At 40.2% G+C, this 22,366-nt stretch overlaps 1 protein-coding gene across 4 annotated transcripts in view; it reads left to right on the top strand.

The window, feature by feature from the left end:
• LOC118734212 (beta-parvin) overlaps positions 1 to 22,366 on the top strand; it is a 167,995-nt gene that overhangs the window by 58,264 nt on the left and 87,365 nt on the right. For 3 of the 4 annotated variants that reach the window (XM_036463931.1, XM_036463932.1, XM_036463930.1), the window contains exons 4-5: positions 19,488 to 19,672; positions 19,741 to 20,099. In XM_036463931.1, coding sequence (XP_036319824.1) covers positions 19,488 to 19,672; positions 19,741 to 20,099 — 544 coding nt within the window. Of the gene's footprint in view, positions 1 to 19,487; positions 19,673 to 19,740; positions 20,100 to 20,152; positions 20,176 to 22,366 lie in introns of those variants that run through there. The other variant, XM_036463933.1, reaches the window with a different exon arrangement.

Below are 22,366 nucleotides of genomic sequence, written 5' to 3'. Positions count from 1 at the left end.
GAGTTGAAAGACAGATGCCAGAATTGGCCTGTTAGTGTTTTTTTAGCAGTTTGTAAAATTTAAATGAAATAAAAAAAGTTTCCCTTTTAAAACAATAAATTCTACAAATCAAAAGTAAATTAGATTAAAAAAGGAAAAAACTAAATAAAATTAGTTTTTTAAAAATTTAACAAGAAAAAATAAATAAAAAAAGGAAAACGAAAATTTTCCTGCCCTAGGACTTGAACTCGAATCTTCCGAATGGCACGCCAGTTCTCTGCTTACTGAGCCATTGCGACTGCTGAGGCCGTGCGCGCAAAATCAAATAAGTAATAATTTTTATATTTGGTTTCAAACTGAAGGAAAAAGTGAGTGATGCCACAAAAAAAAGGGCCGCAACTGGGGCCATACTTAAATTTTAAATTTCATAATTTTTGACTCTGAGAGGAAACATTAATTAGAGATAGTTGGTTGGGTAAGGCACTGCGACCGGTGGGTCTATTGTGCCCCTAGCTCATCACAACACCTCAACCATCCCCAGAGTGTCTAAAAACTTCATAATAGACCCCGGAGACAGTGAGTGTATGTGCTCCTCTCTTGGCCAGACGTGCCCTATGCTCCTATACCTCCTGCGCGCAACAGCCTCACACCCAACAAGAAGGTGCAGGGGAGTTTCCCTGGCGGCATCGCAGAAGCGACACAGGTCGCTGGACCAGATTCCTAGTTTGTACATGTGCCCTCTTAGCCTACAGTGTCCAGTCAAAAATCCTGTAATAACCCTCAGTTTATCCTTTGGCAAATTCATGAGTAGCCTGTATCTTGTCAGATTGTAGCCTCCTAATAAGGTTTTCGCCTGACGTTGACTCATGGTGTCACGCCAATGCAGTTCCCTCAGTTTGCAATTGTCCCTTCTGAGCATATCCTTTATGGTACTGGGTCCCACTGCCAGAAAGGGTTCAGGTCCTATCGGGGTCGAGGAAGCGGCTAATATGGCCAGGTGATCAGCTTCTTCATTTCCTGCAACCCCCATGTGCCCAGGTACCCACATTTGCTGGATTTCATTAACCTCCGCCAGAGCATTAAGCCTCTCGACACACTCCAAAACCAAGGAGGACTTGATCTCGAATGATGAGAGAGCCATAAGTGCCGACGGACTGTCACTTAGTATAAGTATCCTTTCATTCCTATAGTTCCTACTCAAGTTGATCTCTGCGCACATACTGATGGCATAAACCTCCGCTTGGAAGATGCTTGGAAATGTTCCCAGGGGCACCGAAAGCTTCAGCCTAGGGCCGTACACGCCTGCTCCAATCCCCGCAGGTGTTTTGGAGCCGTCAGTGTACCACTGTATTGTGCTCACCTGAATGTGCCTTTCCATAATAGAGGCACACCAGGTCACCTTGCTGTAAGTGTAAGTCCTGAAATTCCTTTGGAAGACGACCTGTTTGTTGATATCGTTGGGGAGAAGAGCCAGGGGAGCTGGGTACCTAGCTTGTCCCTGTTCCTGGATGATAACACCTTGCCTTTGCCGAAACCCTCCCTAGCAAAGTTAAGGAGGGTTCGCTTTGCGCTCTGTTCAACTAAGAGGTGCAGTGGCTCGAGTTCCAGCATTACCTCCAGCGCTGCCGTCGGGCATGTGCGCATTGCTCCCGTAATGCAAACACATGCCAGGCGTTGAAGCTTAGAGAGGGTCTGCCTCACCGTTACTAAAGTAGTCCTGAAATACCAAGCCACCGCACCGTAAGTCACTATAGGTCTCACTATCATGGTGTACGTCCATCTGATGATCCTCGGAGTGCACCCCCAGGATTTGCCCGCCAGACGTTTGCACACCATCATCGCTCTCGAGGCCTTGGAGGTGATCGCATCAACATGAGCCTTCCACAGAAGCTTGGAGTCCAGGGTAAGCCCCAGATACTTAACCTCTGTGTCGATATTGATTGCGACCCCGTCCAAGGTTAGGTTCCTCATCCCCTGAAGATTTTTCTTGGTGAAGGAGACTATAGCTGTCTTAGAGGGATTGATATTTAAGCCTACGTCTGCGCACCACCTTTTTGCAAGGTTAAGACCTCTTTGGACGATGTCACAGAGAGTACTAGCGAACTTCCCTCTAGCAATAATCACTATGTCGTCCGCATACCCTTGGCGCCGGACGCCCTCGTTAGTGAGTAGCTGTAGGAGTTCGTCCACAACTAAGCTCCACAGTAGAGGAGATAATACTCCCCCTTGTGGGCATCCTTTTGTTGTTTGTATCTGAACGACGCTGTCACTTACTTCAGTTTCGGCAATCCTAGTCTGCAGTAACCTTGCTATCCAGCGCCGGATGGTCATGTTTCTCAAGAGCTCTGTCAACTCCCGAAGGGGAGGCATTATCAAAGGCCCCCTCGATATCGAGGAAGGCACAGAGCACCACCTCATCACACTCAAAGGCCCCTTGTATTTCCTCCGTTAAGGCATACAGCGCAGTGTCCGTGGATCTACCAAGTCTGTACGCGTGCTGGTTGGAATGCAGAGGGGCTTGTTCCAGAGTGCTAAACCTGATCTCATGGTCAATAATTTTCTCCATTGCCTTTAACATAAAGGATGTGAGACTTATCGGCCTGAATGACTTGGCAAGAGAGTAATCTCTCTTACCTACCTTCGGGATAAAGATGACCCTGGCCCTTTTCCACACCTTGGGAATGTGGGCCGGCGCTAGACTGTCCCTCATAACATCCACCAGATGTGGAAGTAAGAGCTCTCCTCCCTGATTCAGCAACATTGGACATATATAATCCACCCCAGGGGCCTTGTACCGTTCGAAGGAGTCCAAAACCCACCGCACTGTTTGCCGGTTTATAAGGCTTTTAGCCATCTTCCAGTCCGGTGGGGATGGCCTGTACGCACGGAACATAGCTTCCCCAGGGGTGGGAATGGCGTCCGGGAAGTAGGCCGACAGCAGGGCGAGTGCCCTTTCCTGTTCTGTACCTGAAAAAGTCCCATTAGGTAGCCTTATAGCCAATCTGGTGCCTGTGTTGTCCCTTGCCAAAGCTTTATGAAGCCTAGCAGCTGCAGGAGTGGATGCGATGTTTTCACAAATCTAAGATTGTGCCGTTCAGCCTACTAACCCTGTCTTCTAACGCCATACAATCTACCTTTCTAACCCGTACCTCTATTCTTGGTAGGTTCAGTCCAAGTACCTCTTCATATTTGGCCCAGTTTGTTTTCCTGGGGTTTCTCTTAGGGTAACCTGTCTGACAAGCAGCTCCCAGTGCAAACCGGACAATCCTGTGATCCGACAGCGAAGGCTCAGATGAGACTTTCCACTGGACAATCAAAGGGCTGGCCGGTCTGTTGCTGTTAGTGATGTCAAGAACTTCCTCTCTGACCCTAGTAATGAACGTTGGTTCATTACCGACATTATGAATGCTCAGGTCTTCACTTATAATATATTCTAAAAGGCTCTCACCCCTGCGGTTAGTGTCCGAACTGCCCCACTCCATATTGTGGGCGTTTGCATCGCAGCCTAGAATGACAGGAAGTCGTCTCCTGCGGCAGAATTCCAAAAGCTGCTGTACCTCAAGGGCACGTTGGCCTTGTCCCCCGGAAGCAGGCTGCAGCCATCTCTCTGCCATCCACTTTCAAGGTAGTCTGGACCGCTACCAGATCCTGTGTAAGAAACTCTGTAATGCAGAAATAATTAATATTATTTTTCAGCACTACACACGCTCTGGGCCTCTCGCTGGAGACGTCCCAAATTACCTTATTGTTATTGTGGTTGAGGCCCCTCACCTGGCCCCTGTAGGTCCACGGTTCCTGTATTAGCAGTATACCCAGGTCCTCCGTGTCAAACTTGCTCGCAATGACCGCCGACGCGGCCACCGCGTGATGCAGATTGACCTGGGCTACCTCTACTGCTAGTGTCTTCATAATTGGGCTCGTCGTCGATATCCGAGAGTCGTGCGTCGCCCTCGCTTCCTCTATCGAGTTCGAGCCTGCCAATGTCCGCTAGGAGCTCCTGTGTGGTGCGCACGTAGTCGAGGGCCTTTTGCCGGTTCTGTTACCTGGTTGGCTGGTACTTGTGCCTGTTCTGTTAGCGGGTTGGCTGGTGGGGCCGTGGTCGACTCTGTCGCTGGGGCCGCAGTGGAGTCAGTTGCCGCGTCAACACACATGCGACTCTGACTCCTTGCTACCTGTCGTCTTTTGCCGCCACGGTCTCACCGAGACGTAGCTGTACCGGAAATTTATGTGGAATCCGGCCCTCTTAATGCTGACGTACGACGCCTCGTCGATGCCCAGGTTGAGCCTGAGACCGTTGTCCTCAACGTCGCACGACACCACTTTCCACGCAGCCGTGTGGACACCCTCGTTCTGGGCCTGAATGAGCGCCAGCACATACTCAGCCGATTTCTCGGCGCATCTGGGGAAGAACACCGAGATAGTGTGCACCGGCGGGATGTCCTCCCCCCTTTTCGTGCATAGCTCGGGTCCCTTCCACCCCTCAATAGCCGGAGCCTTTTCTGCCAGCCAGGCTGCAGTGCGCTCATCCTTGCAGTCCACAAGGAGCATGCCTGACCTGAAGAACACCCCACAGAACACCAGAGGGTGCCTCCACCCTTTTAGGACCTCGTCCATTATCACATCCTGGAGTCTGGTTAGGTCCTCAGGGCATAGGGCAGCTGCAGGGTAATCGCAGGGCAGCACAGCCACCCGGATGCCTTTAAGAGCATCAGAATAGCTGAGCTGAGCGGTTCCTTCCTGAGGCTGACCTTGGCCCGCAGACCCATCCAGGCCCCTAGACTGTCTGAGGGGGTGTAGGCCCCCGCTGCCGCTTGGGGGACGGTGGCTCCGGTGGTGTAATCTGTAAGCCAGTTCGCTTTGCTGTACCTGTGGAAGTTGCTGTTGAGTTACCTTTGGGTTCCCCGCCTCTCTGCTTTTCAGCAGGCGCGGGTAGTTCACCTGAGTTGATGCTATGCTGCCTAACAGCGGTAGCAGCTCTATTGCCTCTGCGCTTGCGCTTTTCACGCTCACGTTCCTCTCGCTCTACCTCCTGCCGTACTTTCGCCATAGTGCGGGCTTCATTAGCAGATTTCCCCTGCTGAAGGTACCGAAGATACCACTTAACTCCCCTGGCCCCTGGACCGGCGACGACTCTCGGAGCGGTCACGACTCCTGGAGCAACGCCGACCTTCAGTCCGCTGCCTGCTTGCGGAGCGATGCCTGTCCTTCAGGAGTGTTGTTCCTGCTCCCTTGAGACCTTCCGAAAGGCGCTGCACCTGATCCACGCTGCCACTGCTGGTGCTTGGCTTTTCGTCATCTCTGGCGTGCTCATTGAAGAGGGCAGCCTCTTCTTCGGTCAGGCTCTCAAGGAAGCTGCCCCTGCGCCTGGTGCCTTTACCCCCGCCCAGCATGTTACTGCCGTGCGTGGCCGTTGCTGTAGTTGTTGCTGTTGCTGTAGTAGTTGCTGTTAACGCAGTTGCTGCTGTAGTAGCTGCTGTTGCTGCGGTAGCAGCAATAATTGCGGTTGTGGCTGTTGCTGACGTTGTAGCTGTAGCTGTCGCTGTTTTTGCGCTAGTTTTCGCGCCTGGTTTAGCATTTTTTGCTGCTGTTGTTTTTGTTGTTTTTAAATGTTTAGTTGTATTCATCATGTTCGTACGACTGCCTGCTCGACGAGGCGAGCTCAGCAGCCAATTCAGTAGAAGTGGATCTTATCTGGTCCGCCGCGCCAGCGCCCTATGTCGCGGTAAGGCCACCGTTACTCCTCGATGCGGCCCGGTGTCGAAGAGGCGCCGTTCTAATACAGCCGGTTTATACCCTCCTGGCTGCAAACCGTCCAATAGGCCGGTGTCGCATCACACCCTGGATTAGGAGGTGGCAGTTCTTGGTCACCGTTCGCCGGCAGCCCAAGTCTGGAGAAAAGGCAGCGCAGAAGCGACGAGCGCGTCTACGATGCCCCAGACCAGAAAGGGGCTGGTCAGCGATTCAGCTAAGTCCCCGCACCAACGGCAAGGTGCCTGCCCTAGCGAGGCTGATTTAATGATCATTAGTTAAGTGCCCGTTAGAGCTAATTTAATGAACGTTTCTGAGTGCGGCTGTCAGCCTCTTCTTCGCAAAACAGAAAGTAGAATTCTATTTAGTGAGGGTTATAATCACTAAGTGCGGCCGAAGGCCGCCTACGCAGAAAGGGTTTCTCTGCAAAAGGTGCTCGGCCCCTTTTCTTCGCAAAACAGAAAGAGAATTCTACTTTTCGAGGGTTATAATCCTTAAGGGCGGCCGAAACCCGCCTACTCAGAAAGGTGTTCTCTGCAAAATGTGTTCAGCCCCTTTTCTTCGCAAAACAGAAAGGAGAATTCTACTTAGTGAGGGTTGTAATCTCTAAGTGCTGCCGAAGCCCGCCTACGCAGAAAGAAGGACTATGCTAAAATACTATCATATTGCTTTTTTAGCAACTATTTTTAATTAACTTTTTTTATACAAAATCGCCCGATATCCAACTTGGGATAATTTCTTTTATTCAAATCCCACGGTTGCTGTTAGTTGTTCCACTTTAAACTGCTCAGTTTGCCTCGGTAAATTCCGGTTTTTCCCCCATTTTCAAACGGTTCCCCAGGGGGTTGTGGGAGGATCCCAAGGGGGTGCAGTTTTTTAGGAAGTGGGGACTGGCCCCTTTTTAATGGGAGGGTTTAGGGGGCCACTCCCCTTCCTCCTCCGCCCCACCCCAAATTTTATTTATAAATGATATTGGATCATGCTTTTCAGCTGTTAGCTATCTGCTTTATGCCAACGATCTTAAAATGTATTACGAAATTAAAGAGATTAATGACTCACTTGTCCTTCAGGCTGATTTGGACAGGTTGTATCTATGGTGTGTAAGAAATAGGCTTTTTCTTAATATAAAGAAATGTCATCAAGTAACCTTCTCCAAGCTGCTGCAGCCATTCCTAACTTCTTACCATATTTGCAATACTCGTTTAGAGTCGCTTAATGAAGTGAAAGATCTCGGTGTCTTTTTAACCGACTTCACAAAAAGGAGGAAAGTTATCAAGTCGTCGGAATATTTTTTTTTTTTATGTATGTTATATATATAACTTTTAAAGGACCTCACAGGTGGTCCCATTCTAATTTGGTTTAAATCCGATCATTGGATCATGAAGAGATTAACCATAATCTTAAACTTTTATATGAGGATTAAAGTCGATTTTGTTTTTTGCTTAAAAATTACTTGTTCGGCTCTAAGTTTACTTTCGTCACGCACTTTAATTATACTATTTCCAACCCCTTTCAATGCTTGCCTGTATTCGTTGCAATAGTAAGTGTTTCTCCAATCCATATACTCTTAAAACCTTGTACACTGTTTTTGTTCGATCTAAATTAAAGTACGCCGCTTTCATTTAGAGACCGTATCATCAAGTACATATCAATCGGCTGGAATCGGTTCAAAATACATTTATACGGCATGCTTTGCTTTCCCTTAATTTTTCCGAGCCGATCCCATCATACTTAGCTCATTGTCAATTTATCAACCTAATAACTCTGAGCAATAGAATAATTTTCTTATCTGTTTCTTTTATACTTAATATTGTTTAGGGCACTGTCGACTGCCCTAATCTTCTTAGAATAACTAAGGTTAACGTCCCCGCAAGAGTTTTGCGCAATTACGAGGTTTATACTATTGGTTTTAGTAGAACGCTTTATGGCAGTAATGCCCTAATCAAAAGAACCTTGTCTGAACTGAACAAACTCTCAAGTTCTTTGCACCTAGATCTCTCGCTCACAAAAAATGTTTTAAATAATAAACTTAAGGTTTTCTTTTTATATCAATTTATTATATAAGTAATAATATATGTACACAATATTTTTTTCTATTATGCTTTGATCTGTACCTGTATTAGACTATAATGAAATAAATAAATCATTTTCTCCATAAACAGTTATTATTTTCTAATCTGAATGCCTGTGTTTCGATTCGAGGAATACATACAGTGACCAAAATATAAATTAGGACTACACATTTTAGCAAGGTTTGGCTATTTTTCCTTAGTTTATTTAATGTGTATTATTTTTTATGAAAGTAAAGTACTTTCCTAACAAAAACCATATAATACTGTTTAGGCGCAACTGCTAACACCAGGCGCCTAAATTAATGCTATGTACTGCTGCATGTGCAAAAATTTCCTTCCATCAATTAATGAAATTTTTGCACATGCACTTCTCAACTGCCATGTAATAAAACTCTTAAGTTATAATTTGATGGCAGTTCAAAGTATGCCCGGCCTAGTCTGATGCATCCTCCGGACAACCATCCGGAGCATTTTGCCGACTCTGCATGGCTCTAAGCCATTTTGGTAAAATAACTTTACTATTGGCCACAGTGCCTACCCACCATTTTTGCACCAATAAATATAATTTTTATATAAATACACACATGCAAACATACTCGTCTCCCCCCTCACTGAGTTATTCAAATACCAAATTTCTAACTTTGTGCGAAAAACTATAAAAATTAATTCTGCAATGTTTCACCAAAATTTCAAACTCTTTAATTACAATCTTTAGAAAAAAAAAATAGTCTGCAGTTTTGTGCCTCATTAGAATTTAGTATAATAAAGTGCTGCTCATTTGCTTATCTTTAAAAAAACATTTTGAACATGCTTTGTATGAAAAAAATTCACAACATCGCCAACAAAAGAAATTGTCAAAAATTAACGGTAAGTCTTAGCGACTTCAAAATTGCATTTTAACGTTTTTTTTTAAACAAATTTCCTACAAATTTGTGATGTTACTACAAGGATGCTGTTTCAGCGCTAATACATCTAGGATCATTGAAGAAGACTTCAAGATCTGTAAGTTTTTGTGTAAAAAATTTGCAAAAAAATTTTTGTCCCGTATACGGCTCCCATAAATATGGTCGACGTAGTTATGAGGGATCCGCGTTCTGCGGAGGTCATGGCGCCTATTTGCCTTTTTCCTTCTTGTGCAATAACCTCTGGTTGAGACAGCCATGTAGCTTGGTGGATGTTCTTATGCTGGAACCTGGTACTACATACTACCATGTTTCGGGCCCCGGCGAAGTCGATCAGCCTCAGTCCGTTATCGGACGTTTCGTCGTGGAGGCTGAATTTTCCGACAGTGGCGCCAAAGATCCCTTCCTTGCCCACCTTGGCACTAAAATCGCCAAGCACGATTTTTACATCGTGTCGGGGGCAGAGCTCATATGTACGTTCTAAGCGCTCACAGAAGAGATCCTTGGACGCCTCATCCTTCTCTTCCGTCGGGGCATGGGCGCGGATGAGCGAGATGTTGAAGAATCTAGCTTTGATGCGGGTTGTGGCTAGACGTTCGTCCACCGGGGTGAACGCCAGTACTCGGCGACGGAGTCTCTCTCCTACCACGAATCCAACACCGAATTTGCGCTCCTTTACGTGGCAACTGTAGTAGACGTCGCAAGGCTTCACGCTTACTTTTCCTTGCCTTGTCCATCGCATTTCTTGGATGATGTTAGCCTGTGTCTTCCCGAGGACATCAACCAGCCGGGCAGAGGCACCTTCCCCATTAAGGGTCCGGATATTCCAGTTGCATACCCTTAAATCATAGTCCTTTATACGTTTGGCGTGGTCTTCATCAAAAAAAGGGGGTCCCATCCGAGGCTTTTTAGATTTTTTCATTGGGCGGGGTTTTAACGTGACGGGACCCACACCCAGCGCACGCGAAGTTTTACGCCTTCTCACTTTAGCTCGCTCCCAAACGGGTGTTTGGTTGCTACCCAGAGGATACGTGGATATAAATATCCGGACGTTGTGAGCTGCGATTTGAACCGTACGCACAAGAATCGCTTCTGGCCACTCCCAGGTGAATGGCAGTCAAAAGTTTTCCACTTCTGCCCACGGAACCATCCTCCAATACTTTACAAGAGCGTACAATTGCTGGCGTATGCCGATGACATCGATATTATCGGTAAAAACAAGGGCTACGTCTTTTCTGCCTTCTCGGGATTGGATAGAGAAGCAAAGTGAATGGGTCTGGTGGTGAACGAGGACAAAACGAAGTATCTCCTGTCATCACACAAACAGTCAGAGCATACGCGTCTTGGCACCCACGTCACTGTTGACAGTTACAAGTTTGAAAAAGTAGACGACTTCGTTTATTTGGGAACCAGCATTAACACCAATAATAATTTCAGCTTTGAAATCCAACGGAGGATCACTCTTGCCAACAAGTGCTACTTTGGGCTGAGTAGGCAATTGAGAAGTAAAGTCCTCTCTCGTCGTACAAAGATCACACTCTATAAGTCACTCATCATGCCTGTGCTGGTGTATGGCGCGGAGGCATGGACAATGAAAGCATCTGATGAGGCGGCTCCTGGAGTTTTCGAGAGAAAGATTCTGCGAAAGATTTACGGACCTTTACGCGTTAGTGATGGCGAATATCGGAGACGATTTAACGATGAGCTGTATGAGCTTTTTAACGATATAGACATAGTGCAGCGAATTAAAATTCAGCGGCTCCGCTGGCTTGGCCATGTCGTTCGAATGGACAGAAACGCTCCTGCTCTGAAAATATTCAACGCGGGCCTCGATGCTGGTAACAGGAGAAGAGGAAGGCCTCCTCTGCGTTGGAAAGACCAGGTGGAGAAGGACTTGGCTTCACTTGGCATTTCCAATTGGCGTCAGTTAGCACAGAAGAGAAATGACTGGCGTGCTGTTTAGGACTCGGCCAAAATCGCGTAGGTGGTTACAGCGCCAATAAAGAAGAAGAAGAAGTTCTTTGCACAGGCCACAGCATAGTACAAACATTTTAACCTTTAGTGGCGAAAAGGTACCATTATCCGGTATAATTAAAACGTATATTTATTTGAATAATATTAGAGTTTATGCAACTTTTCATGTACTAAATAGGAAATGTAAAAACATAATTGGTCTTGAAACAGCTGAAAAAATGAATTTAGTGATGAATGTTAATGTATTAGATTGTGAAAACATATTTGAAAAATACTCTGAGCTTTTTGATGGTTTAGGTCAATTGAAAGAAAAATGTAGTTTAAAACTAAAGCCAGATGCCATTCCTGTTGTAGAGGCACCACGAAAAATACCTTTTTCGTTACATAATAGTTAAAAGATGAGTTGAATAGATTAGTTGATATGCATGTCATTACTCCGGTATCGGAGCCGACTGAGTGGGTGAATTCAGTTGTCTGGGTTAAAAACCCAAATGGGAAATTACATCTATGTTTGGATCCGAGAAACCTTAATAAGGCAATACTTAGACCACATTATCCGTTTCCAAACATCGACGATTGTAAATCAAAATTGAGTGGTTCAAGATTTTTTAGTTCATTAGATGCCAATTGTGGATTTTGGATGGTTCCGCTTGACGACTATTCTTCCAAGCTGTGTACATTTAATACACCTTTTGGTCGTTTCCGGTTCTTACGTCTACCTTTTGGTATCAATGCAGCCCCTGAAATTTTTAATGCTACAATGGTTAAACTCTTCGGAGATATACAAGGTCTATTAATATATATGGATGATTTTTTAATTTATTCGTCTTCAATAGACAGCCACAACGCAATTTTACAAAAGTCCTTGAACGAGCAAAGTTAGTTGGTATAAAATTCAATAAAAATAAATCGAATGTATGTATTTCAAAATGAAATAAAGTTTATATAGGACATGTTTTTAATAAAGATGGTGTTAGACCCGACATAGAAAAAATTAGAGCAACCATCATTTATCAATAATTTGTCAGTACAAAACAGAAATTTGCGAAACCTTCTAAAATCAGACGTCCAATGGCACTGGGATGCAATCCACGTCCAAGAATTTAATAGGTTGAAAGTGTTATTGACACAATAACCTGTCTTAACATATTTTAATCCAAATAAAAGTTTAGCTCTCTCTGTCGATGCATCGAAATTTGCTGTCGGTGCTACAATATTACACGATCGAAATCCTATCGCTTATGCGTCAGCTTCCTTAAATGATTCCTTTATATTGCCGATACTCTGTCAAGAGCACCCCTAGAAGACAGGGAGTTGTCAGAAATTGATCAAGATTTGTCACTTCATTGCGATTTGCTTATTTCCAATATTTCACTGCCTGAATCTTATATTAGTTAAATACAAATTTGTACACGGTCGGACGAAATACTTCAAAAAATTATACATTACGTTCAAAGTGGATGGCCTAAAAGTAAAAAAGGTGTCGATAAAGAAGTTATGCCTTTCTATAATATAAAAGAAGATATTTCTGTAATAAATAATATGGTTTTAAAAAACGACCAAATTATAATTCCAACCAGCCTTAGACGAAAAGTTCTAGATTCATTGCATGAAGGTCACATGGGCATCCAACGATACCAAGCCCTGGCTCGACAGTCAGTCTATTGGCCAAACATAAACAACGACATATTCAATATCGTCTCTGATTGCGAAGTCTGCATGAAGTTTAGAAATTCAAACCCCAAACAGGAACTTTTACAGCATGAAATAATAAAAATTCCTTGGTATAAAGGCGGCGCTGATATTTTCGAATTTAATAAAAAACCATATTTGTTGGTAGTTGATTATTATTCAAAATTCATTGAAATAGATTTATTAAATTCAGGTTATTCTAGTTCGCAGGTTATAACAAAACTTAAATCGATATTTGCTAGACACGGTATTCCAAATATTTTTATCTCCGACATTTAATTCAAAATAGTTCAATTTATTTTGCAAAGAATGGAAGATAGAACATGTAACGTCTAGTCCACGATCAAATGGTTTAGCGGAGCGATCAATAGAAACAATTAAAAATCTTTTACAGAAAGCTAAAGAGAGTCAGTCCGATCCGTATGTTGCGCTTCTTCATTATAGAACTACTCCCACAGAATTCTTGCCTAGTCCAGCCGAACTCCTCATGTCTAGAAAACTAAGAACAAAAATACCGTCTATCGATAAAATATTAAAACCAAAACTTATTAATGAAAACCAATATGAAAAATATGTTGAAAATTCAAAATTCAAAAAATCGTCAAGAAAATTATTGCCAGTAAACCCTGGCGAAAGTGTAATGTTTAAAACATGATACAAAAATAGAAGGTAGTTTCATTTATTGACATTCGTTGTTGTTGCCGACCACTTGACTTTTAAAAAGTTTCCAGATTCACTAGCAGAAAAATTTTTGTTTCTTGAAAAAGTAAAAAAAAAATTTTAAGTTAGTGAAGTTGGATGAAAACATTAAAATGTCTTGCGCGTTTTCAAACTGAAGGAATTTGATACACCTGTGCAAACGTTCGAAAATAAAGTTTTTTGGATAGAGGATAGAGTACGTAATACGATTTAATGCAGTTTGATGACAAATTGCTGACACAAGATATTTTTAAACCTCTAACCGATGTACCGTTATCCGTGGAAGAGGGTGGAGATCGAGTTAAAATGATGCCATGCAACTTGTAACAGTACCAATTTTGGATTCTCGGAATTTTCTGTTAAGGTGTGGCGCTGCTCAAAAATATATATGCATAAATATAAGCAAGAAACCAGGTATTTGTGACAAGAATTATCCACATAAGATGAAAACTACTGCAGTTTCATTTTAGAAAGTTTTTGTTTTTAGAAAATGGCATAAGTAAGACAGTTTGGTTACGGTTCGGATATTTGTACCAGGGTTGTTGCGAATATTCGCATTCGCATTCGCAACTGCGGAGCTTCCGCATTAATTTTAACATTCGCATTCGCTTTCGCATTCGCAATAATCAATGCGGAGCTTTTGCGAATACGAATGTTGTGCAAGTGCACCGATAAAACGTATATATGGCAAACAAAATGACAAATTGTAGCCAATATTTTTGCCTGTGGTCGTGGGAGTATTTGTGTAACAAAACTGTTCATATTTATCAACTTAGACAAAAATGTATTTAAACTTATTATTTCTTCAGCTATATAACTGAGCAGTCAATGGGCAGTCATGCAAGTTCCAACTTCTACTTGACCTTTGACGTACGTAAAAGGGAACCTAGCCTTTTTAACAATATTTTTTGTTTTCTCTTCTTTCAATACCTGCATTGGTTTCTTTCTTTAATATTATTTTTTTGGACCAATTTTAAAAAAACTACTAGACACAAAAAAGAAGCTGCGCACTGTAATTCTTAACCAAATTTTCGTGATTTGCTTTTGATGTTACATATATTCGTTTCAATAATTTCAAATGGGGCTCTTTGGGGAATTTATTTTTAGCAAAAAATTAAAGAACAGTAATTTTGTTTACTTGTCGGGCAATATTTTTTCGGATGAATATATACTGTCCCTTCTTTGCTATTTAAAGTCAAAGAGTAAGCTCCTTCAATAGGGATTTCCAGCAGCAATGATCAACGTCTGGCTATAAAGAGGAGCGAAGCTCAAATAATTAAAGGACTATATATAGGTCTGACCTTTAATAAGATAAGAATTACGTAAGTATCCGAGATTCAAATGTTTTTAAAAAACGGGGTGCTTTTTTAAAAAATAACAGTGTTTTTATCCGATTCCGCTGACAGCCACGACTTTGAAAACAGAATTTTGTTCAAAATTTTCATTCCATTTCCATATCCACCTATTTAGCTCGCTATAGGCACGGATTGTTCAAACCAGTCGCAGAAGAAAGTATTAAAAATGAACTACAAAAACTAAAATCGAAAAACGCTGATGAAGTTACAGATTCCCCAAATTCTGAAACAGCCAAAGGAATGACAATGGAGAACTATTTTTAAAAAGCTTTAGAAAAACCTGACACATCTGGTTTGGCTTTGTAAGCGCTGTTTAAACAACGATCTCGCCATTATGCTAGATACTAATTGTTTCTTAAAAATGCTTGACATCCGCATCCGCGGTTGTTAGCTTTTAGATATTCGCATACGCATTCGCATCCGCGGATGTCTAAAATTCCACATTCGCAACATCCCTAATTTGTACAATGATTTTGGGTTATCGTGTTCAAACCCGTGATCCGAATCAAAAAATTTTAACATATACGTCTAGCCAAAGGACTAAGCTTTAAGTTAAAACAAAGGTTTCGGTTTAAAATATGCACTTTTTTTTGTAAATTTGGAGGTAAATTTTGCCCAAATATACTGTGGATGGCGTAACCAGAGTTGGACTGATGAGGTTATTTTAACTAGCGCGGCCGAAGGCTACCAAAATGGAAAAGAGTACCCACTGCTGATGGCCAAACACGAGTTTAATTTTTCTTTGCGAAAATGCTAATTTTGCCCCATTTTGAAATGGGCCCCGAGGGTGAATTATCTTAAAGTTTATACTGATCTCTTTCTAGTAAGTTTTTGGTGACACGCACCTTCCGTTTCCGCTCCCCACCAAAAAATCATTTTACAAATAACCGAACATTTCCAACGCACAACATTAAACCCTCTGATGTATTGTTTCATTGATATCAATGTGGCAAGGTAGCTCATAATTTTGTATAATTTATGAAACTTCAAAAACTTATTTTTTGTCAAAAATTTTGAAATGAAACTACCTTATTTTTGTATCATGGTTTAAAAGAAATCCAACATCGATTTGGTTGGAACGATTGTAGAAAATTGCAAAGAGTTAAGATTCCACATCATCCAAGGATGAAAATGGAACATTGTATAGAAGAAATCGCGAACATGTTTAAAAAAAACGCGAAGAAGTAAATAAAGAGAAAACTAAAGATATAGAAGATGAAGAAACAGATTCCTCTCACTAATAGAACTTGTGCAGAAGGATTTTACGTTACTCAAAAAGGTAGAAGGGTCATACCGCCAACAAGACGTAATTACGATAGTCCTAACAAATAGATAATAACCATAACCCCATTTTTCTACATTGTATTCTATAATCTAAAGGAAGATGTTATGTAAGCATAAATATATAAATACATATATTGTACCACTGTAATATAACATAATAATACAACAGTTACATAGTTAAATTAAAAATGAATACTCCTTTTAACACCATTTTTCTAAATTGTATTCTATTGTTAAACTAAACTGAGTTAAAAACAATGTACAATGAACTTTATGTACTTACATAGCGAGCTATCTACTTATATATACCGTTTACACTATGTATATTAAATACCTATGTTAATTATATATGAAACACAGTAATAAAGAGAACGTACAAGACACAACAATTATGTAGGACTAATACTTTCGAAGATAATTGCAATTTTAGTAAAACAATGTATTAATAAATCTATTTATTAATTTTAATTTTTTGAGTACATTGAACTTTTTTTGGGCGAGCCTAAGATATTGACCAAAAATTTTCATCTTTCACAGATTTTTTTTAGAGCATAATGAACCATGTTTTAGCTATTAGCAAGAAATTCTAAAAAAGTGGATTTTCGGCTCACGCTACTATTTAGCCTATTCATAAATTTCATACTTGCCAAAATGCACAAATGCACGCCCATGTGTATGATATCCATCTCTACATGTCAGATACTCTTTATCAATCTTGTTCTTGTTCTTGCTTGTGTTCTAAGCTTAATAGGGAGTTATTATCAATTGCGTCGTGGACATCAAAACATGGCCTTTGCCTTAATGTCGACAAATCCTATGTTTTACCTATTTGTAAAAAACAAGTAAATTGGTCACTTATTCCACCGATATATATTGCTGCTGAACGGGTTAAATTTGTGTCATAGATGAAGAATCTTGGGTTCATTATTAATACTAGCCTTATGGGCTGTTTTTGTTTACGCGTAAAAGCACATTTACAGGTCTATTCTGCGCTGGTAATAAACATTTTGTAACCGGTAAATAAAGTTCCTGCCAATTTTTAAACCCTTTTCGCATTCTGTGTACTCTTGTAACCGGTAAATTTTGTTACTATCTCGTAAGCTGGTAACAAAGTATTGCCCCGTGAAATATGCAATGCCATAATTCTTCATAACTGAATTGCTGAATATGTTAACTGCATTACCAACGTATCTAGAATCGTGGTGGCAAGAACTGGTAACATTTTTTGGTTATAAAATTTTCCGGTTACAAAATCTTCGGTAACGTGCAGAATAGACCTGTTAGCGCATTTAGCTTTAAATGCTACTCTAAATGCACATTTATCCATACAAAATTCTTCACCTAAATGCAACTAAATGCGACTCCATTTCTGCATTAAGAAACTATATGCTAAAAGCAACCCTGTGATGGCCGAAAAACACCACGACAAACAATATATGTTCGAAAGTGCTAAATGTTGCATTTTAAATGCAGTAAAAACGCCGCATTACCTGTTCAGATCATGTAAATTCAGTGGTAGCAAAAGTGTACAATATTTTACGGAACCTAAGAATGTTCGCAGCCTTCACACCTGTGTTATTAAACGAAAACTTGCCATACAGCTTATTTTACCGATTAATTGCTATCCTGGACAAATTTATAGCAGATTAGACTCCATATCTGCGCATAAAATTGATGTAGCATTCAACCACGTGACACGCTATGTGTTTGGGCTGGCTAAATATGACCATATCTCGAGCTGGGCATCCAAACTTTTAGGCTCTAAAATCTCCGAGTATTTAAAAGCTAGAAACTGTATCTTTCGATTGATGATGGATAAGACACCTGAATATCTATATAATAACTTAATGTTTCCTAAGTCGGGGTGTCCAAATGATTTGATTGTGCCTAGTTATAATTACACTTGTGGTCAGCTGATTAAGTCAAGTGATATTTTGACTACTTTTGGCTATCTTTCTTTTGTTTATTTAATGTTTTTCTTTCTTTTATAAAAGGTTACCTAACCAGCGCCACATAAATCCACATTTCAAACTTCAAAAACTATGAAAATTCAACAAAATTTAACATTTACACCCACAAATTTTAAACTTTTCATTTCGAATTTTGGGTATGCAGTTTTGTAGCTCATTAAATTTTAGTAGGTTAAAGTGCAGATTTCAAGACGCTAGAAAATCTCGTTGATTTGTAATATTTTTTTTTGCTGATGGTGCTAGGCATTCGTCGAGCATATTTTATATGGAAGAAAATGCACAAAAGCTACAATACTGCATACCCAAAATTTTTTCTAAAAGTTCTGAAGAAAAAGTTTAAAATTTTCGGCTGCAAATGTTAAAGTTTGTTGAATTTTCATAATTTTTGTACCAAGTTTCAAATGAGAATTTATGTTGGGTTGGTTAAGAAAAGTGCTAGACTTTTATAAAAAAAGAATATAACCATTAAATAAACAAAATAAAAATAGCCGGAACTAGTCAAAATGTCACTTGACTTAATCAGCTGGGTATGACATGTGCAAGACTATTTTTCGTCAATGCTGTTCGTATATGGAATTCCGTTCCATCTTCCATTCGCAGTAGTTTCAATAGAAGCAACTTTAAGAAAATTTTGTACACGTACTTCCAAAAATAAATTTATGTTCTTAAGTTTGTGTTTCGCTATCTACATTCGCTTTACTTTCGCTCCTACATCATTGTAACTAGTATTTATTCTATTTAATCTTAGTTTTAAGTATGTTTAATCTTAGTTTTAAGTCTAATACTCAGTCGTTTTTTATGTCATAATCACCGTTGTGCTATAAAAGAGCTTTCACGCTCTTATTGTTCTAATAAATGAAATGAAAATGAAATATTTATCACCTGGGAGCGGATTTTATGGAAATTGCCTTTTTTCTGCTAAAGAGATAGAGTATATTCGATTAAGAATGTCCATGATTTAGCTTTACCTGATTCCATATATACACATTTGATGTTGCCTTTTTTAAGATATTTGCCTTTGTTTGCCTTTTCTACCTTAAAGACCAGTATGCAGCTCTCAAGAAAAGCAAAAACTCCATATAAAATGACGTACAAGAAATGGCTAAGAGGTTTTCTTGTGTCAAATTTCCTTAAGGCAGTACGGATTCTTAAGAAATTTACTACGCTTTCTTGTACGGTTTTCTAAAGTTTTTTTTTTTGTGAAAAAAGAGCACAGGCAACCCATTTTTACAACCGAAATATATGCCCGTTCCATTATTTCTTGAGGAAAGAGTGAGGCAACTGGATGTGAAGTATCAGATGTCAAAATTCCTTGGACACGAAATGATGGCAATTTTTCTCTTGTCCGTTTTCGTGAGAGCCGCATACTGGCCTTTAGTTGCCCTTATTCCTTATAATATGAAAGTTTTAAACGTTCCACATTTAAATTGGGCGCCACTTGTATCAACTCACGTGGAGCGCACGTTTAGGGCCTTTAAGGCTTTTCTTCGCGAAAATCGAATGAAAATGCTGCCATAAAACTTCAAAACGCATCTTGTGGTTCAATGTTACTAGAACTGTGGAGAATAAAGTTTTGTGAGTTAAAAACTCGAAAGGAGAAAATAGTCAAAGTAGAAATTTTTCATATAATTAAACTAGTTCATAGTTTTTCTCCTTTTACTTGTAAAATAAACATTTATAAAATAGATGTATATTTTGATTATTTTTCGTTATTTTATTTTGCCTTTTTTATAGGTTTTTAGGTCCTAAAAATCCCCTGTTTATTACACTAATGATACTCTTAGTTAATAAATTTCAACCTGTTTTTTGCAGACCTTAGGATTTCATCAGAAGATACCAAAATGGTCGGTTGAGAGTGTGCATTCAAAGAATTTAGTAGCTATTCTCCATTTATTAGTTGCACTTGCCCGATACTTCAGAGCACCAATTCGCTTACCGGAAAATGTTTTTGTTAATGTTGTCATTGCTCAGAAGAGCGGTGGCCTTTTAAATGCACAGTAAGCAATTTGTTATTTTGTATGTACGATTGAAGCAAATGTTTTAAAATACATATACTTTTATTTAGGAAATTCCAAGAACAAATAACTTCTGAATATGATGATGTAGGTATGCGCTGTGACAAAGATGCTTTCGATACACTTTTTGACTGTGCTCCAGATAAATTATCTGTTGTTAAAAAATCGCTCATAACTTTTGTAAACAAGCATTTAACAAAGTTGAACTTTGAAATAACCGACCTTAACTCAGATTTTCGAGATGGCGTATATTTGTGCTTATTAATGGGTTTGCTTGGTGGATTTTTCGTCCCATTGTATGAATTTCACCTTACGCCCCAGGATGTGGATCAAATGGTTTCAAATGTAGCATTCTCCTTTGATTTGATGCAAGATGCCGGATTACCGAAACCCAAAGCTCGACCCGAGGGTAAGTAATAATAGTAACTAAGTACAAATAACTGAAATAAATACAATTGATAGCCATATAAGAGCGAAGTTGCCTGAAAACTGAATTTGATAGTTGAGAGACAGATATTTTTACCAAAAAGTATAATAAAGATCTACACTTCTAAAGGACGGAGCAAAAAATAATTGATTCTATGATAGTCCATATCAAATGGAATGAAATAATTGGCAGGAACATTTTGATAAGTCGATTTGATAAACATTGCACAGCCAATTTCTTTTGTTTTTCAAATAGAGAACTTTTCCAATAATGATTACCGTTTCTTAATGGAAAACGAAGGCTTAGCAAAACCATGTGCGTTAATTAACATTTTCAATTTACCTTTTTGTCTTACTATGTCGCGCGCACACAGCAAAGCCAATAAATTGGCTGTCTTAAAAATTATTAAGGAAAAAAAGTAAGATTATGTTCAAACAGGGGCCTAATTGGCAATTAAGAACCTTTTCACCAATTTAAGCCTTAATTGTTACCCAATTTATCATACAGAAATTCAATTTATTAATTGCCAATTAATTATTAATTGGCAATTAATTTGTGTCAGATTCTCTATGCAACCCTGCTAGGTATGTTTAATTTTGACTTGGAGGTATGTTTATTGAACAAAGAGCAATCAGCTGTTTGTTTCTGGCCCCTTTTACAGCTGATATTCCATCAGGGATGGAAAATTTAATTACAAAATTGTACCTAATTTACGGAAAGCTTTATCTAAAAGTGGATAGATGTACCCAAAAAGTAAATATGTATTTCTATATAAAGAAGATAGGAGGATAAAAATTCCCATCGATACCACATCAACTTCTGTACTCACATTAAACAAATTTTGGCTATGAAAAGAATCTCTTCGAGCAGCGCGAGACAAAACTATGTTGTAGAAAAGGTGAATTAATTTCCTCCCAGTTCTCCGATCTGACGTTTAAAAATAAATATTTTCCGGCTATCTGGCGAAATCAACTACAATTGCGTTACTTTGACCACCTTTTTGTATCATTGTATGCCCCTTCAAAAAGGAGGGAAGGTATTGGACCAGTTGCCCGCAACAGAAAATGCATTGAAATGTCAATAAAAATAAGAACTGATTTCCTGAGAAGCTATTTGGCTACTTTCCAAATGTACCTAAAATTGTGTGTTTGTACCGAATGCACTTTCAAACTAAATAAAGGTACAATTGTACCAAATTTTCCATCACTGTAGGTAATCCAGCAGCTGATTTCGTATCGCTAATTGCGCAGCTGACATATGTGTGAACACAAAACTCAATTCCGCAATTTAAAGCTTAATTGCCTCAGCTAATTGGCCTGTTTGAACATAGTCTAAGAACGTCTTGACTGTCATATGTATGTTTACATAAATAACTATATTTTTCTACATTTTAGGATTATTTATTTGGATCTTTCCAAAATAACTCAATAACAAAACACACAAAAACCACATTAAATTAATTGAATGATTTCCGTACTGGTTAACAAATTGGTACTCTGTAACCTTAGGGGCGTCTGTGTTTATCATTTTTTTTGGCCATTTTTTGTGGCTGTATTTTGCGTAAATTACGGTCAACAAATAGATTTATCCATCAATGGATTACTCTATATATCAATAATTTGAGGACCCCATGCATTTGACCAATTCCGTGATATTGGCTACCATTACCTAACCAGTGCAGAGTCGATAATAATTGCTTTGCCTACCATATACCCGAAATTTTTCTACTGCACGAATATCTAAACAGTAGTTGATATGTTCTTTTATGACACGCTGTAACGAAGCGTTTTTGTTGCCACGACGCTTCTTCCACAATGCTGGGGTATACTCGCCGTGTCCAGGGTTCGTTACAATAAATTTGTAGGTTTCGGGGCTCTGGTAAATCGTACTTTATTAGATTATTCTCTTACTTACTATCAAACATATAACAAAATACCAATTGGGAATATTCGGTAGCGTTACTTGCAGTGGCTGGGTAACGGTTCTTTGTTCCGTTACTAGCCCGTTAGGCTGTACTATTGGCAGCAGTACTAGTGGGCAGCGCTCTGCTTACGCCAATGAATGGCCGCGTCGATATGTAGCGCTCTTGCAATGTAGGTGAGTTGCGCTCTGGTCGTGCCGGTGAGTGGCGCTCTTGCAATATCGGAGAGTAGCGCTCTGATGCCGTTGACAAGTGGTACTCTGGTCGCGCCCTGACGTCGATGGCCAGTGGCGGTCTTGGTCGCGCTGATGAGAGGCGCTTAGCTAAC

This window comes from Rhagoletis pomonella, unplaced genomic scaffold (assembly GCF_013731165.1).
Source record: "Rhagoletis pomonella isolate Grant_MI unplaced genomic scaffold, Rhpom_1.0 Rhpom_scaffold_00002, whole genome shotgun sequence".
NCBI lineage: Eukaryota > Metazoa > Arthropoda > Insecta > Diptera > Tephritidae > Rhagoletis > Rhagoletis pomonella.
The sequence above is the reverse complement of the archived record's forward strand: the minus strand, read 5'-3'. Positions and strand labels throughout refer to the sequence as shown.